The 19,635-nt window shown below is 34.4% G+C and overlaps 1 protein-coding gene across 1 annotated transcript; it reads left to right on the top strand.

The window, feature by feature from the left end:
- Positions 1-3,207: 3,207 nt before the first annotated feature.
- LOC107168296 (uncharacterized) lies at positions 3,208-8,126 on the top strand. Its single transcript, XM_089226484.1, has 2 exons — positions 3,208-4,385; positions 6,533-8,126. The coding sequence occupies exons 1-2, from the start codon at positions 3,990-3,992 to the stop codon at positions 6,866-6,868; spliced, it is 732 nt and encodes a 243-aa protein (XP_089082610.1). The 5' UTR covers positions 3,208-3,989; the 3' UTR covers positions 6,869-8,126.
- The last annotated feature ends 11,509 nt before the right edge of the window (positions 8,127-19,635 follow it).

Below are 19,635 nucleotides of genomic sequence, written 5' to 3'. Positions count from 1 at the left end.
AAAAGGTTGAGTAAGATAATTCATGGTTTTCTAATCGCTGTGTCGTTTACTTGCAAATGTATTTCATTATGATACAATATTGTTTCCTTCATTTTTTTTTCTTAACTCGCTTGGTGTAGGTATAAAGCAAAAAAAACAATATTTACTATTCTTCGTAGCGGTGTTTTTATTTTCCTTTATTTACCCGCTGCCAAAGTACATAAAAACTTTATATTATTCCAGTTTATTATTTATTTATTGTTATTGTTAGTTTTTATTTTTTTAATTACAAAACTTGTGTGACTGAAATAAATACGTTTGAACAGTAACAGCAGTATATTAGTAAATATATATTTATGTTTGTAAGTGTACCATAAGCAATTTTTTTTCTCGACCGCTATAAAACATTTCATCCAATTCTCTTCTCTTCTCTTCTCATGGCCACCGTCGCCTACCTTCTGTGGAAAAAGTTTAAAACTCTTCAAAGCGCCCAAAAATTAATTATACTCGTCATACCTATACTATATTCTTATCAATTCATAACTCGGTCTGGAATCTTGAACGGCTCACAGAATGATAAGGGCGAGGAAAGGCCCGTTTATTAACAAAAATTGCTTTTTGAATATTTTTACGTTATTTTTTTTTTATACGCTTTATAAATAAAATTAACATAATTCTGATATAGAATTATTTAATTAAAATTGATTACAACTGTATACGTAAAAATATTCAAAAAGTAACCAATAATAAATAATTATAAATGGTTTTATGCATTTTATAATGAATTGTAAAAATGTATTATTTATTAAAATTTGAATGGTTCTCATTCAGTCAATTTTGGTTTTAGAGCTATGGTTAATCGGTTAAAATGGCTTAAAAAAATTCAGTCCATCCGAATTTGGTATCAACAATATCGGTTGCTATTAAAAAAATAAATAAGTTGCGTTGCGCATACGCGTACCAAGAGGGTTAAAAATTTTGAATTTATCTGAAAATTTGTATTTATTTACTACTAGCTTGTAAAAAAAATTCCAATTATTCCAACATAATCCGGCCGAGGAATTCAGTGTTTCCTAAATTGGTGAACTCGCGGTATACACGGCGTGTGAAATGTGATATATACCGTTGATTATAAAATATAATAAATGCTCTATCTTGGTGCACAACACATTATAAAATGAGAAAACTTATACATATTACATTGTTTGCACTTGCAGCTTGGCCCGCTGCAATTGTCTCACGAGTTGTGGCTTATTTAAATCAATAAAATGATACAAAATCATAAACAACGATTAAAAAAAAAAAAACTCTAATCCCTGTATAGGTTTATCGATATCATTAAACATTTTCCCGTGCAATATAATAATAATATTATAATGATATTATATTTTGCAGTTGCACAATTCAGTTATGCCAGTATAAAGTGTTTCGTTGTTTAAATATTAAAAATACTTTGTGTATGATTTGTAGGTTTATTGAAACCATGCGCTGTAGGTTTGTAGAAGCAATATTACATAATCGATCGTCTAAAGGCCAATTGGTGTAATTTGTAAGTTGACTTCAGAGACCTTTAGATAGATCATTTCAAAGTAATATTTTCTGTTCAGGAACCGGTATTGAAACGATTTATTCAACGCGCTGAGTTGTTAAGTATAAAATATAATCATAAATAAAATAATGATATGTAAGCAATAACTAACAGTAAAAACTTTTTAATATGTACAAAGTTAACAGTATTGTTGAAACACTTACAATTTTGTTGAATCAAAATATTACGATATATAAATGTGTAACATTTAACATCTTGTTATTAAATAAAATCGTTTATGAATCGAAAATGTCTCTTCAACTTTTCTATATTATTTTCTCTAATGAGATTAATTTATTAATAATTAGTATGTTACGTGGCCTCCAATTAAAACCATTTCGTATTAATTAACGTTGGATATGACTAAAAATAGAGAAAGGCTATACCAACTAGATGTATCTGCTAAAAATCAAACTACGCGATTTGATGCATAAATGTATATAATATATACATAAATATTTAATTATCTAGATGTGAACAAAAATTTTTTGATTTTTATGTTTTCTGGATAATGTTATGATGACCAAGAATAATTGTGGCTTTATTTATTGTGTCCTGTACATCGCGACATGTCGCAGTTGTGGGTTGGAGAATTTGATAGAAAATACATAAATATTTAATAGTGTTATGATTTTATTATTCTCAATCCTTTATACAGGTATAATATATTATGTACGATAACTATAACATAATATTCGGAATATTTCAGACGTTCGCTCACGCAAACGATATCGTATACAAATTACATAATATTGTTTTCGATAATATTAAAATCAATATAGTTGAAAACATACAAGTTTTTTTTTATAGTAGTAGAGAGTATACTCGATATTGTGTGAATATATTCTGCTGCGGTAATGTAGGCTTGGGTAGTGCACACGCAAATATAACGGAGGTATAATAATAATAATATGTTTGTATATTTTTGCCTTTATATTATTATCACGTTCGATGGGATTATGAAACAATATTATTTAAAATCAGTACCTATTTCGCAACCGAGACGGACCTTTGGAGTATTATCTACGATGATATTCAATTTCGATTTGAAAAAAAGACTAGAAAAAAAATAAACCACACACAAATTCGGATGGTGCGTGTAATCGATACTCGCTGTTTGTTATACGACACATATTTTTATTTATTCGACGGTCATAAATATTATCGGTACACACGACGACGTAGTATTATAGTATTATAATTTTATCATATTCGTATTTCATCGTACGCGCGCTCGTATAACGAAACGTCAAATGGAGGCCAAAGCAAATGATAGTAATATTGCTGTAATGATTCCGAAATCGTAGTGAATAATATTATTATTTTTTAATGTAATACCTGTGCGGCCACGTTTCGGACAAAAACAGTCGTTGAACCAAAAAATCTATTGTGCTGTTAACACATAAAAAAAAAAAATTAAAATAAATATTGATTACAATTTTACACACATGACGCGTTATACTCGACACGAGGATTATTACATTTTCGTTGTAAAAATGGTATATTATGATAATAAAATAATGTCGCGTCTACGAGAATAATAATAATAATATTTCGGTCGCCGTTTGGACGACGACGAAGGCGGCGGCGACGGCGGCCGAAACCAGTTTTCCCCCTCGTTCCGCTGTAATAATGTGTTCATTCTCTACAGTCGCCGTCGTCGTTGGCCGCGAAAATTCGGTCTTAAAAACGATTTAATTCCAAAAAACGACATAAAAACAGAAGTGTGACGACGTCGTCGATTGAGAGCAAAATAATTTTGAAAACCGACACCGGCCGTTTCCGACCCAACCCAAACCCAGAGAAGAACCAACCGGCGGCGGCGGCTCTCCTCGATGTATCCACTCGATTTTTACTACAACGTTATGATATATTATTTTGTTAGCAGCGCTCGCACGCGCGCCCGCGTGTGTGTGTGAATGTGAGTGTGCGTGTGTGTGAGTGTGCGTGTGTGGGTATGTGTGTGTGAGTGTGTAAATAATCGACGACTGTGTATTCATTATTACTTTTTTCCTCTTGTCGGACGGCCATGGCGGCGACGCGGCAGCAGCAGCGCGCCACACACAACACACACACACACATGCACACACGCATACACACAAACACACACACGCACACTGTGCTCTGCTGCGGAACCAGCGACCGAGACGAGTAGGAGAGGTGCACACAAAACGGACGCTCGACGAGCACTCGCCCGCCCCCGTCGGCACTGGCGTCAGTACGGCCGCAGAGCGCGTGGGTGTCGGTCCGGTGTGTTTTGCGTTCCGTCCTTTTTCAGATTTTTCAGCTGTTTTATTTTTCGGTACCATCACTCGCTCGCTCGACCCCCCCCCCCAGATTTCACGGAGATTTTGGAAAAAAATATTAAACCCGATATAATATATTATATATAATAAAATTATTGTGGTTATCGCTGCCGAAAATGTCGTCCGTCATCAACGTGCGGCTCAACGAAAAGATGACGTTGCAGTTCGTCGAGCTGTACCGCGACCAGCGGGTGCTGTGGGACAAGGAGCACGAGGCGTACAACAAGCGGGCGGAGAGGTTGCGGGCGTACCGGCGAATCGCCGACGCAATGTCTGTCGAGGGGATGGGCGTGCCCGAGGTGGCCAGCAAGATTAAGAACATCCGGTCCACGTACCTGCAGGAGCTGAAGAAGATCAAGGACTCGGCGCAGCGGCACCTAGTCCAGTCCGAGGAGGAGGACGCCTCGTCGCCGTACGTGCCCAAGCTGCTCTGGTTCTCCATACTGGACTCGATGATCGGCGGCGCGGCCGTCAAACGCCTCTACTCGTCGCCTTCCACCGCCGACATGCTGGTGAGTACCCTCAACCAGAGTCGGGTTTAGGTCCAATGCGGCCATGGAGCAAAACATTTCGGCTACTCACCCTCCCCCCCCCCGCCATCGTCATAACAGTTAAAAACTATTTTAGCAGTATATAACTTATTTATAATCAATACACCCAGAAACCTAAACAATTGTTACAAATAAAAATAATTTTAAGAACATTTTTTAGTGAAAAATACAAAGTTAATAATGAAATATATAAATAATTTTAAAAATTTTTCTCAGGTATGGAATTTAAAAAAATATTGATAAAAAACCATTGTTACATTTTATTATTCAGAAAGGTAGTTTAAATATTTTGTAGTCCCTCAAAATATTTCTCCTGGAGGAAACACTCTTTTTAAACTTAGGTTAATGCGGCCCTGCCTTACACTGGTGGTTTTCCGTGCGCTATAGGCTTGCTGATGAGTGGTTGGTGGTATATGGCGCCGAGATAATTTTTGCAGTCAACAATAATTGGTGTCTGAGTATATAATTTACTGTAAGAGTTTAATAAAATCGAATAGAACACTGTATTCATAGTCATTGGGTATAGAATATTATTAATTTCAATTGCCCATACAATTATAAATTATTCTTTAAGCTATTAAAGGTTTATTCTTACCGCCCAATCCGGTTCTGCTGCCCTGTCGGAAGGACTCAAATGTTTACAACCACTGGCCTGTGGTCTGGGTTTTTTTTGTGTGATATTAGCGACCATTGCGTACTTATTGTGCACTCGTATACATCTACTGCCATTGTTCACGCGATATAGGAATGGGACGACTCGCAGGTAAAATAAAATGGTTTCCTGTCAAGAGTAACGTACCCACGCGGGCCCCCTATATTGTCTGACATACATTTTTTCTCAATAATAAATATTCAATCATTATAATAATTAATGACCCTGGTATTTAATGTATTTATAAATAATGCACTTTCTGTTGATGCAAGTAGTTTAGAAGTAGGTATTTGAAAATCAAAATCAAAAATGACTTACTTATTGCTTCCGTTTGTGTTTTATTTTTAAATATAATCTATTCGCACATAAATGCAATTGAAGCGTCCGTCTGCCTGTCTGACCTAATCTCTGAAACGGTTGAACCAATTTATAAACAACTTTCTCTATAGGATAAAGTATTTTCCCAATCATAATATAAAGTGCTTTTTATCCCAAAATGTAGTCAAATAAAATTCAAAAACTAAGACTTAAACATAAGTAAATATTACGATACTAATACAATATTATTATAATTATTCATATTATTTAAAAAATTGATAGATTCCCAATATTCAGCTATAGACAGAAGGGCTTTTTTTTAAATACAACCCACTGATGTATTAAATATTTAAGTTGAATTTGAAACTCCAGCATGTACCAGACATTTTGAATAAATCAATAATATGTTATGGAATAAAGAAACTATAACAACGTTAACTTGGGTTAAAATTGAATATTTTTAGAAAAAAGTAAAATATTAGTACTATATTTACTTTATAATCGATGTATCCAATTTTATCATTAATGACGTTTTATATTTAAAAACGTATATCGAGACCTAAACTGGTAATATACTAATATTTCAGTATAAACGATACCAGAAAACAGAAAGTTAATAATACGTTTATTAATTATGATCTGTTATTTCGTATATTTTTAATCTTATTTTACGATAATAATGTTAAATAATGGACTGATTATAGGTTTACTTTAATTGTCTATCATACCATCTATTTTTAAACACCATCTTATTTATTTTTGCCCCATTATGAACATATTATGGTCCAGTGCGCTCTAGTTTCTTTATCGCGTTGGTATTAATATTTTATTAACTTCCAAGCATAGAACATAATAGAAGCGACAACTTTAAAAATACCATCGTTCGCTGAAAAGTATTTTAGTTGACCTTTATTTCACTGTTATGAAACTGCATTACGATGCACTGCAAAAAAAAAAAAAAAACGTTCGTTGCAACGTATACATTATTGTGTTGATGATGCACTGCAGAATACTTTTGATAATTGTTGATATAACCCCATGACGTTATAGCGGCCCTTCGCTATTTTGTCGTCTATTAGCCAAACATATTACTCGTTTTCACGTCGCCATTGTCTCGTTTCGTATTTTTTATGTCCAGTCCATCGATTACGCGGACGGCGGCGACGAGAGCAGCTGCCCGGCGAGTTCCAACAACTACACCACCCAGTTCGACTACAGCTCGTCGTACGCCAACGACTCGGCCGGTCCGACCAAGAGACCTTCGTCGTCGTCATCGGTGGCGGACGAAGCGCCGCCCGCCAAGAGGCTGATGTACGAGCGACAGCAGTCGTCCGCCGAGCTGTTCTCCAGGTACATCGCCACCTCGCTGGAAGCACTGCCCCCGCGGCTGTCGGTGCGCGCTCAAAAGGAAGTGCACGACGTCCTGATCAAGTACAAGTTCATGGAACTCGACCAACTGGACCAACAGCGATGACGCCAACAGTCCCCCACAAGTCCGTCGTTAGGTATACGCCGCTTAGAAATGAAATCGTCCCGAAAGGTATACCTGGGTGTGCACAATTTGTGTGTGTGCGTGTGTGTTTTCCCGCCGACCGCCAATCAACGACGGATCGTCGATTTTCCTCGATTTAACGATAATATTAAACCATACGTAATTTTCGTCCCCGCGGACGTTTCGCGCGAATTATGTTAATACAATATAAAAAGATAAACCTTCTTAAACCGCCGTCGCTTCTGCAGCCGTTCAGCCGGTTTCTGCTCGAACGCCGAACGCGCGTAATGTGCTCCACACGTCGTTCATTGGTAGGTAGCCTCCCTGCCAGGTGTTGCAAGAAAATGTTAACAATGATTTTAAACCTATTGACGATCGAGAACAGACTGTTTCGTTCAGTGATGGGATACGCACTCTTCAGCATCACATCATTCGGCGGGGCTCGTAATTTTATTTCTGATCGTTTTGTTCGCACAATATAACATATATATATATATATATATATATATATATATATATATTTATATTTCCGTTTTCTCGCAACGGATAAATATATAATATTATAAAGGTTGATCGTCGATCGCTCTCTTCGGCAAAGTCCACACCGCGCACAGTTGTGCAGTGCGCATTGTGCGTAGTAGAGCCGAGTATTCAAAGAATTTTTTTCCATGCATCCGAACCCGCGCGGAGACGTGACTTGAGGCGACGCTAAAAATACCCATTACGCAAATTGGCCGCCGCTCCGACTTCAAAGCGAACGCTTTCGAATCGATAGGGACCGTAATCTCGGCGCTGAATCTGCGCGTTATCGACTAGAGCTCCCCCCCCCCCCCCCCCAACGTCCCCTCTACCGCTCTACCTAACTTTAGATGAATTTTGTTTTGTATGAAATCGGACCGGCGCCGAACGACGACGGGTGAACGATATTTTATATTGTTGTCATCGCTCATCATCAATCGCAGCGTACCTACACTTGGCACATGTATAGCTAAAGGTATAAATCGATTGTTTTATTTCCCGGCGGTGTATCGTAAAATGTTTGTAAATATTTTTTATGACTGTTGTGTAGTTGTACTTTCGATTTATTGACGGACAATAAAATAAACGAGACGATGTTTTTTTTTTATATATATTACATATTACATATTATTTTAATTTAATAACTAAATTATACATTGTCTATTGTATTAAATATAATATATATGTATAAATTATATCATTACTATATAATTTTTTTAAATGTTGTCATTTATTTATATTTTATTAATTATTGCTCAACCGTTGATATATTATTACAGCCACTCAAACAATCACAAAAATGACATCAGAGGTCCAAACACAATATGTGTCGATTTTTTTGCTATTTTATCCTACAAATATATAACTATGCAATTATTATAAAAGGTAATATTATTCACACCACAAAAATACTGCGAAAATATAATATATAGTAGGTATCATTTTGGAATAAAAATAGGTCACTGATTAATGTAGCTTTTTATGGGTTTATTAACCAATCAAAACTTACATATTATATTATATGTTTTTGAGTTAACTATATATGGTTCGTGAATATAACTTTTACAGTAGAAATGCGCCAAAATGATGACATTCAATTGTCTTCCCACAGCCGAAATCAAACGATTATAATTATGATTTATGACGAAATATTATTCTAGACATATCTCGACGATCGTCAAATTATAGGTATAGTGAAAGTTAATCATGTATATTTGTGATGTGTGCCTAGTCTGTGTAAATTATTATGATGTTGTTTACCATAATATGACATGCATAGATCACGTGTTTCTGTTCTAAAGGATCTAAACCGATTCGTGTTTGCGTAATATTATTATGATTTATTTTCGACTTTTCGAGAGAACGGACTATTTCGTGTGTCTAAAAAAAATGTTGAAATATACAAGATTATTGCATATTATATCAACCCATTCTCGATAAAATATTTGACAATAAAAACAAAAATGCAAGGGAGCTAGCTATTTTTCACGTTATACAAGAAGTGCATTTGATAATTTTTCTATACATCTTTACACGGCAATTTCGTATCTACAGATGATAACAATACTAGTCTGCAGTCGAGCGAATATTTTGGGAAATTCATTAAAAATGGAAATTTGCGTAATAAATTGGTTTCAAAATCGACGTTACATTATCAACTATAATTTGTATATATATATATGGATTGAACAATTTCATAAACACTTCAAACAATCACCAACATTTGTTAAAAAAAAGAAAAGAAAAGTAAATTGATTTATTCAATGAATTAGAGAAATATTTGTTTAAAATTGTATTTTTATAACACCTTCCGCCAAAAGCTTAGCGTACCGCTTTGAACTAAAAAAAAAACTGCTGTTCACTATTATAATATAGTCGGCTAGTGTTCGATAAATATACACTGCAGGCTGGCTCCCACGCGAGTTCTTATTGTGCACATTCTACCTACCTAGATATTTGCCGACCATTAAAATGTGTAGAAAATTTCGAGAGCATTATGAAGTGTATGCACCCACGTCATAGAAGACTATCACACATATTGTATGCTTGTATTGTATCGATACTATACATGTATGTATATTATTATTCGTACAATTTCACTCGTTATGCGATATAATATCATCAACATATATATTATGTATATAGTTGCCGGTTGTTTTGTCGAACGAACGGGCGGCGAAATTGTGTATAATAATATGTGACAATTTGCCAGGATTAATTTCCCTTCTCCTCGGTCGTCACACCGTCGAAGGCACACGTCAGGGCTCGATACGCCCATGTGAACAATAATAGCCGTATAATTGACTGGCGATGAGATTCCGATATAATAATATATAGAACGCGACGTAGTCGAAATCTCGTGTGGCGTCCGTTAGTCGTGTCGGAAGTGTACTGTTTTTCGCTGATGCTGAAGTCTGTTGCAGCTATAATAGCGCACGGCACAGGGAAGACCGAAATACTTTTTCATCATTCGTGTGTGTTCGATACAAACTATCATAATACCGCCGACTTCAGATGACTTTTTCAAATTGAGTATTATTTTCAATATGCCGTTCGGTTTTCAATAATCGAAATGTCAATCTTTTGCAAATAATTATATAATAATAATTTCCTAATTATTATTTTTATTATTACATACTATTATTATCCTTTGATGATGCTGTCGAATAAAAAGTACCGTCGCTGTAGTCGAGTATGCCCCCCCCCCCGCCCCACCTATAAAGTATTCGGAAAATCGTTGTTTACATATCACATCATTTGTTATTTTCTCGACGTTGATTTAAGGAAATTATTATTTTATTTGTATTCATTTTCAACAGGTTTATCGAGTTTTATTTTCCATCGAATAATTAATAACATCACGTATGCACTCACACGCGTAAAGGCGTATATATATATATATATATATATATATATTATATAACACAAATAATTATGACATGCATGTCGTATTAATAATACTGCACGAACATTACTTAAAGTGCCGACCTTACAGTATGTAATATTAAAATATCTATACAATCATCTGCCTGAGGTCTGGAAATCTTATATCGACCGCGTAAAAGTCAATGGTTGATGTCCTTTAATCTGTTTGTAGATATTATACTTTGGTTTCAAAATTATTTTATGGGATATTCGAGAGATAATTATATATTGTAATATTGTGTTCATTGCTTTTTTTTTTTTTTGTTATTTCAAATTGGACGTATAAAATTATCAAGTGGCTGTTTACGCAGTTAAAAAATGTCCTATACGCGTAAAATATCTCACTTACATACCGAGTTTGTCAGTGCAGTGTTTCCGGTGGTTACAATATAGGTGGAAGTGGGAGAAAAGCCCTCCGACGCCTCTTTTCGGATGAGTGTGAAGTGTATAATAATCCTGTAATGTATTATTATCATAATAATATGTACTTAATACGAGCATATAAGGTCGTATTATGTTTTACTTGCAGAACGGAGTTAACCAAAAAAAAAAAAAAAAAAACAATACATTATTTTTTACAACACCATAAATTATATTGCAATAATATAATATTTGATATAGACTTTATACCATCGAGATTAATTCCGTCGTTACCATATTATGATAATATAATATTCTATGTGCCACTGCGTATCTGTATACAATAATAATTTATATCAATTCCTAACAGCGTCGTGCCAATCCAGTCGTATCAATCTATGTTTTATGTAATCTTATTTTAGTTTAAAATGACAACTTTCGGAACATCTGCTACTCGATACGAGTATCTGACCGAAAAACAAATGATATGCATGGACAAAATTAAGTTTGTTTTTCGGTATGTCATCCTTAAAGACGCGCGTCGAGTATAAGTCATTTTCAACATAAAAATATACAATACCACTTACACTCCCACCTTATAATAATAAAGTTCCAGTAAAATGCAGGCTTAGATCTCGTTTTCTCATCGTCCATGGTTGTATTTGATTACGTAACTGTATGATCATTTTTATTTCACTCAATGCCGCCCGAACAGAGTAATGGTTTTTTATTATTTTAATTAATTTTTTTTTATGTTCATTCTCGGACCGTGTGAATTCAGTATTTCTACCCATGTCTTTATAGGGCCGTTTTGAATTTAAGGTTTATTTTTTTAGATTTTTAAATTTAAGTATTATCGCATTTTATTTGCAAATAACCAAAATACCAATATTATATTATATTATTTACATATATATGTATTACACCTACATAGTATACATATTACGTGTGATTTCGAGCTATTCATATAATATGTTTTGAAATCATTTAATTTTTATCCACTGTTGGAGTTTTTTAATAGCCATCGTCAGTTATTATTAAAATTCTCTCACCCTATAATTTCACACATTTACAGAAGTATAGCTCGTATACGTCTTCAATTATTTGTGCGCTATAAATAATTGCGAGATAAGATATCATCATAGACTATAGAGCAATAGTTCACGTAACGTTCAAAGGTTTTCTGTGAAGAAAAAATATGAGTTAAAATGTCGCGATGTTTATCAAAAAAGCGTCCAATTGCTTTTTTTGAATAATATTACGGAAATATAAGGAAAAAATGTAATATTAATTACACGCTTCCTTTTTATGCCACGGATGACATTTATTATTATTTTTTTTCTCAATAAGTTACCTTGTTAATTTAATCGATGTAAGATTTCAGCTCTCTCCCTGTTCGTGCGATTTTATAAGGATTAAATTGTACCTATACCTTAAAGAAAAATTATGATTTTAGTTGAGAAAATATATCACTTAATATACGTTTGCATTAAGTGAACTCCCGCGATGACATGATTCTCATTTCGATTTTTAACGGACGTGAGACCTCCGACGATTTTACCATATAATAGTTATTATTTATATTATTATATATTTTCAGATGTATTTTGTTTTCTGCGACGTATAATAGTTCTGTTGTTTTTTGTGTCGTATCTAATTGCATTGCGTTTTTACCAGTTTGATATGCTGCACTGGCATCATTCTGATTTTTTTAAATAATATAGATATAAAATACATTTACCTATACTAAAAGTTCAGTAAAATTAGAGCCAATCGCTTTGCTCGTGAAGTCTGTTCCACTTTTGCATTATGAAAGTTATTGGGACGCTATAATTTTAGATCGTAAGCGGAGCGATAAATGTATTGATTTGGTATAATGATGTGAGTTTTTTGTTTTATCTCTGAAGTTACTTTTTCTATTATACTAAAATTGTTATAACATTAAGGAAAATTTCTGGTAGCAAATTCAAATATATACATTTTTCAGAACTTTTTTAAATAATCAGGAAAAAATATTATATAAGCAGAAGGGGGAATGTAGGTAACCGCTTTGCTGCACAGTGTAGGAGTCGATAATGTACTTCCCATTATGAGTGGTAGGCATTGTAATGGATGACGTGTTTAATGAATTCAATGATAAATCTTTGTGTATACGATGAAAAAAGCTTATGAAAAAAGAGGGGCTAACTATTTTTAGTAACTAAGGTTATTTTAATCTAATTTTCATATATTTTTTTCAGTTTTACACTATTATTATAATAAGTATGTACTGAAAATTATAAAAATTTTCCGTCAAAAGTATCCAATAAGTTACAAGAAACTTCAATTGTAGTTGATTATCAAAGCATTTTTTTGTATTAGAAAAAGCGTCACCTGACACAAAAAAAAAACACAGATCATTATTGTATTATATCCCTATTGTGCATTTCTATATACGTTTAGAAATTAAAATACGTTATTCTGTTAAAATTATAATATTATATAATTAAAATAATAATTGTGTTATGACTAATGACTATGGTTACTGAAAATTTTTGCCGTACCAGCTCAGCATCATTTTTCATCGTACATAATATGATTTATCATTGAATTCAAATTAAACACAATCGTTTCAAGAAATAATGACCTACTCACTGACAATAGTCAAAATAGGTATTAATACATTCTGACTGCAGTATACAGTTGTAGAGCGCAGACACCTATTTGACGGCTTTCATATTATGTAATTAAAAATAACTACTACCATTACTATTTTGTATTTTTATAGACCATCATCTACTCCTAAAGAAATATTATGTTATCTTAAGATTATCTTTTAATATTATTTAATGGACCAATTGACACCATAATTTTTACACGCATATTCCTTGTAATTCGGGGTTGCTATATTAGGTTAGGTGTATTTTTTTTGGCTAACGGAAATCGCATTTTTTTGTTTTTGTTTATATAGGTACTTACCTAAGGTTGCAATAATTTACAGAAATAAAATTCTTAAAAAAAAATGATGTAGACTATAATATAGCCGACACGCAATTTGTTGACTTTTAATATGGAATTTTTTTCTTTAAATAAAATAAAATAATATAAATAATATTTTGTTGTATTATTTGTTACTTTAATGCATATATGTACTATATACCTACCTACACCAAAAAGCAATATCCGTATGTTTGTAAATTGTATAGAATCAAACACTCCTCGGCCGATTTTGACGAAAATTTTAGATTGTTCTTACTATTGTTAGAGATGAGACTGCACTTTCTTTAGAAATTCATCAACAACCGCTCATTCCGCATCACGCTGGAACGAATAATTAAAAATATTGTGTTTAAAATACAACCTCTAAAATATAATAAACCGCTAAAACCGTCTGGTCCAATGGTGTCGAGCAGAAAATATTTGACGTTTTTTTCCCCGCTAAAACAGTTATCTCTCGCTGTCCCTAGATGTCGTCGTCCTAGAGGCGCCGCTTATCGTTTATCGAGTTAAATTATTGATAATTACGAATATATTATGTACATGTATGGCTGACCAATCGAACGGATGCTCTAATATTATCATTATTATTTTCATTTTAGTTTATTATTACTGTATTATATTGCATTGTCGTAAGAACTCATCGTAAATGTTGAGCACCGTTCAGTATGCCATTATATTATTACGTATATGATTTGGAATTCGAATACTGTTTTTGGTGTTTATGAATTTATGATTATTATTTGAAAACACATAATGATATAGTATGTTGTCGTATATTCCTATACAATAACAAAATGTGTTATGTGCGGGGACACTCGGCAAATAATCGCAGGAACCTTGACTCTGCAGCTGCAAATCGCAATATATATTATCAAAATATGTATACACATACACAACAGTACAGCACGATGACCTATAAATAAGTATATTATATTATTATGACGCTAAATATCATCGACGCCCAATACAATTGCAATGCAGAGAGAAGTTTTCTTAAAAATTATTATCGTTTTTTTTTTTTTTTGTTTCCCTGATTTCTTTATACGGTATCGCGTGCGATGTGTTAAGTGAGTTTATTTGTAATAGAAAATCCAACAGGTAACAACATATGCATTCACACCAGCGGGCATTGTGTTTCTATATTTTTTTTAGTAAACGTTTTAAAGAATAATATTGTTATTCATGTAGATTGTAGGTACATAAAATTAATAATGTACCCCTAAGCAGTTATATTTTATTACTATTATGGATTTCCATATAGGTAGGTATTATAATAAATGTATAATGATATAATTTTGTCTAAAGTCTAAACTGTGTACAATGAATTATAACCTGTATAAACATAAAAAAAGACAAAAGATCTAATTGCCGATCTCACTACTTGTTAACTCTAACACTATTTGTTTAGCTTCGGATAGCAAAACGCGATACTTATTTTACTGCAGCCAAAGAAAAAAGTAATATCTTTACACATATATAGATGATGAATTTCTTGGTATAATTCTTTATTTGACCATCGGTTACAAAACTAAACTTAAAATTTTAATTGATGAGAAAGAAATTTGAGGTTCATGATTTCATTAATTTAATAGGTGAATACAATTTTGAAATAAAAATGTACTTTAATAATACGTACCTATTATACGTTTTATTACAATACATATATAGATGGGTTACACTACAAAAGGTATATATTATATAATCATATCTGCAGGGCTTTTGCATTTAAGGTTTTTGTGTCGCTTGCCAAACTTTTTTTTAAACAATAATTTCCTACTCTTAGGACATTTTAAATGTTAGGTTTTCCACTGTATCCATCCGTGCAAGACTTTTGTATTCGTTCCTAATTATACGATATAATATGACATGGCTTCGAGAGCATCGATCGGCATGCTCTGCAGCATTACGTGATAAGGACTCGAAGCAGTATATTCGGAAGGGAAGAATAAGTATCTAAAACAATTCATTATTAATATACAACATTTAAGTGAGTATTTATTTACGCATTTATTTTACAAAATAAATAAAAATAATAATGAAAATGAATATTTGTTTGCTATCGTTTAAACTTCTCATCCCTTATCATCATATCATATTATCATAACACCAAGTTAAAATTCTAAAACTTAATACTATAGGTAATAATAAATTATGGAAAACGTATTGTTCAACGCCTCAAACATTTTTATTGAAATTGTTAAAACTGTGCGAGTATACGCTCAATCAATTTTATGGGAACAACGCTGGATATCGTGTAAATAAAACCAATAGAATGGGTAGCTGTTAATAAACGGTATTAATAACGATCTGCGGTTTTCGTATACATCGCTTCTGTTTAAGCGCGCCAAGCAATGCGCGGCGGCTCCGGGACCGCATTCCCCCTCCCACTAACCCACCCAGTAAAGGTTTAAATCTGAACATTTTATTTATTTTGCACGCACATTCATCGCGGATTTACCGGTATAAAAAAACAGCACGCGTTGGTCAGAATTAGAAACACTAAAAATAGGTACTTAATTTCCCAATAATTGAGTTTGTATTAATCTATCGTTTTTTATGTTCAATCGCTTTGAAATTAATTAGGATTATACGCCGACGGCTGGCTAGCGTTTTAATTATCGGGAAACAATAGTGTTTTCTGAATTATTCTTTTCCGCTTATTGATATAAAAGTGGCTTTTTTTTGTTCGCCTGATGGGATCGTGGAAGTTGACGAATGAAACTTACAAAATCCCAAAATATGTTCAGTTATATCGTCTCGCGGAAGCATATATACGAGTGTAGTGTTGTACACTTTGTGTGTGTCGCGAAGGAGGTTGCCGCTTGACATTTTAAAAACCCAGCGCAAATAAACTTTATTAATCATTTATTTATATTATACACAGCCATCGTCGTTGACAGATATTTAACCGTTTCGCGCCTGCAGAAGGATTAATCGTTTTTAGCGTTGCAGTTCGGTCACGATGTACATAACACATTGAACAAATACAAAATTTTACAATCCGTTTTCTTCGTTCATAGAACAAAAAAAAAAAAAAAAACCAGTGGCGATACCTAAACAGTTATTTTTTACTTGTAGGTCGCCAAAAAAACAACATCGCCGCGCCGCCGGGAATTGCGCAAATGACCGTGACGGCTCGCTGCTGCAATGGAGAATCTGCAGTGTGATGCCAAAAACAGACAAATTTAATATTTTATTACATTACGGAGCAAACAAGCCGAATGATTAGTATTTTGCACAAATTATTTTCACTGACGATCTCCGAAGTATTCTCTATATATTATGTAACCCACGTTCAACCGCAGCCATATATGTATAAGTACATAGTAACCGACTTAAATAATCGTTTTTGTTATACTTTTGAGCGGTTCCATTCGTCAGGGGTCAAAATATAAATCACTGTGGCGAGGAGTCGATGATGGTCATATTGACATCGATGTATGGATCGTCCGCTGATGTTCAACACCAACACTGAAAACAACCGATTTCGATTTACTTTACCTGTTATCGCGTCGACGAATGTCGGTCACGATTTTTAAATAGTTATATTAATATATAATGTTTTTTTGCGCGGCGCCGAACAGACGGTGCGGTGTTCAAACGAATTATTGTTTTTCTCGATGTATTTTACCGCACCGACGCGATAATTACGTCGCCGGAAACACGTAATACCCACGGCGGTGGCAGTCGAAAAGGGACGATGCTCCTGCAGCAGGACGAGGAACCGGCGCCCTTGTATTGTTAGATTAAACGACGGCTATTACACTCGCGAACAACGGTCGTTTGGGTAAAAAACACACACACACACATTATTATTAATATACTGCAGACCTCTCGTCGTATGTAGAGGATCTCTGTCTCTCCGTCTCACCCTCACCCTCACTAAACATAAGATCGCACAACGTATAGTAATAATATAATATATGAGGTATATCGTTATATATATATATATATACTGCAGACACGCGACGAGACACGGTGCTTACACATATATATTTATATTGTATAATATAATATACCGGATTCGGCCCGCGTCGAAGATATCCATCGGGCGGTCGGTGTGTGTGTGTGTGTGCCGACAATAAATCCGAGTACAAACTCGTTTCTCCCGTCGTATATATATTAAATATATGTATATATATATATATATATATATATATATATGGTATAATACGTATACATGTGTGTTGTATATAGATGAGTCGTAGAGACGACGACGGCGGTAGCTTCGGTGATGGTTACATACCCCGAGGTCGTTTATCTGGCTTATCAATGGGGTCCGAACCGAGTACACCCCAAAGCGAGGGGTTGCTGCTGCTGCTTCTGCTTCTGCTGCTGCTGCCGTGCGGCGTGTAGGCGGTGGAGGTGGTTGGTGGAGGAGGTGGCGGCGGAGAGAGGCCAACCCGGCGGCAAAACGATTCGCATATCGATCCGGCGGCGGCGTGCGGTGTACATGTACCTACGCCGCCGTGTATATATATATGTATATATATATATATATATATATATATATATATATATACGTACAACACCCGTATAGCCGACTCACTCGCACACGGACATCACTGCCAACACACACACTCACACTCACCCACACACCCACACGCGCGCGCTTGCTCGCGAAGGGGACGTAAAGTGCCGGTGAAATTATTTACCCGGCGAAGAGGAAAAGGACAGCGCGCGCCGCGGGTTTAAGTGGCTTTTTCGTTTAATTGACATTGCGTGTACATTTTTGTTTCGTATATTATTATTAGTCCATAGGTACCTGCAGGTATATATATATATATATACTATACGTTGTATATACTATTTACACGCGTGCGCGCAATAATAAAATACCTACACCGGTGTATATATATACACCTACGTATACGCGGAGCTTCCGGGTATCAGTGATATGTGGTGTGTCGTCTTTGGCTCTCGAACACCATCGAAAATAATAATAATAACAATAAAGACGACGCCGGTGTAACGATAACAACAACAACAACAATAATATAAATAATAAATATATCATTACGAAATACGAGAGATGGTTATTGAACCGAAGACGGCAGCGGCGGCCCACTTCGACATCTCGAATTCCAACATCGGCGAGAGACACAGAGCGGTAGAGGAGGAGTGAGAGAGAGCGAGAGATGGTCGACTGACGATCGAAAATGGACGGGATAAAAAAAAAAACAAAACGAGACAAAAAAAACACCGATCTATTATATAGAACACTGTAAATCGCACAAACCTATAAAGGACTAAATAGAAAACTGCAGCAGTGCAATATATTATATAATGCGGATCGTCGACGTCTCCGGTACATGCGAATCCAATCCTATTCGACTTTATCGTGATCTAAAGGTCATTTTAAAAATAGTCATATACTCTCAAAATATACAACGACGGTTGTCACTCATCACTCTCTCTCTATATATAATATATAAATATATTTAACCATTTATGTATATAAGTATAATTTTTATGATAACATATTATTATAATATCATCATCGACATATTTGTTCGTTTTACTATATATTTATCATTTCGATAGAAACAGATAAACGTCTAATTCGGTTAGAGTATTGGGCATTGGCACAGGATCATAGTATATTATATAGTTGTATCTTGTATAGTATAAACAGATGTGTAACTTGTGGCGAGTGTGTTTTTAATCGGCAAACCGCATCGCTAAGTATACCAATTCGCATTCCATCATCTCTATTTTTGTATGCATTTTTTTTACCCATATACCGGTGTCCAGAAATACACTGAAATGTTAATATTTTTTGCACTCTGAGACGATTGGTCCGATTTTTGTGCAGTTTTTAAGTATTATGTATAGTCAACATTGTACATATACGTATTATGCTACAGCTTTTTTTCTTAGGAAACGTTTTTTTCCACCTATGCGGTGTACCACAACTACAGAAAACCGGTGATAATGTTTCCTGCTAAACGGTGAACGGGATGATA

This window comes from Diuraphis noxia, unplaced genomic scaffold (assembly GCF_037042655.1).
Source record: "Diuraphis noxia isolate RWA-SAM2 unplaced genomic scaffold, SU_Dnox_SAM2 contig0004, whole genome shotgun sequence".
NCBI lineage: Eukaryota > Metazoa > Arthropoda > Insecta > Hemiptera > Aphididae > Diuraphis > Diuraphis noxia.
This window is presented reverse-complemented; position numbering and strand designations above follow the sequence as displayed.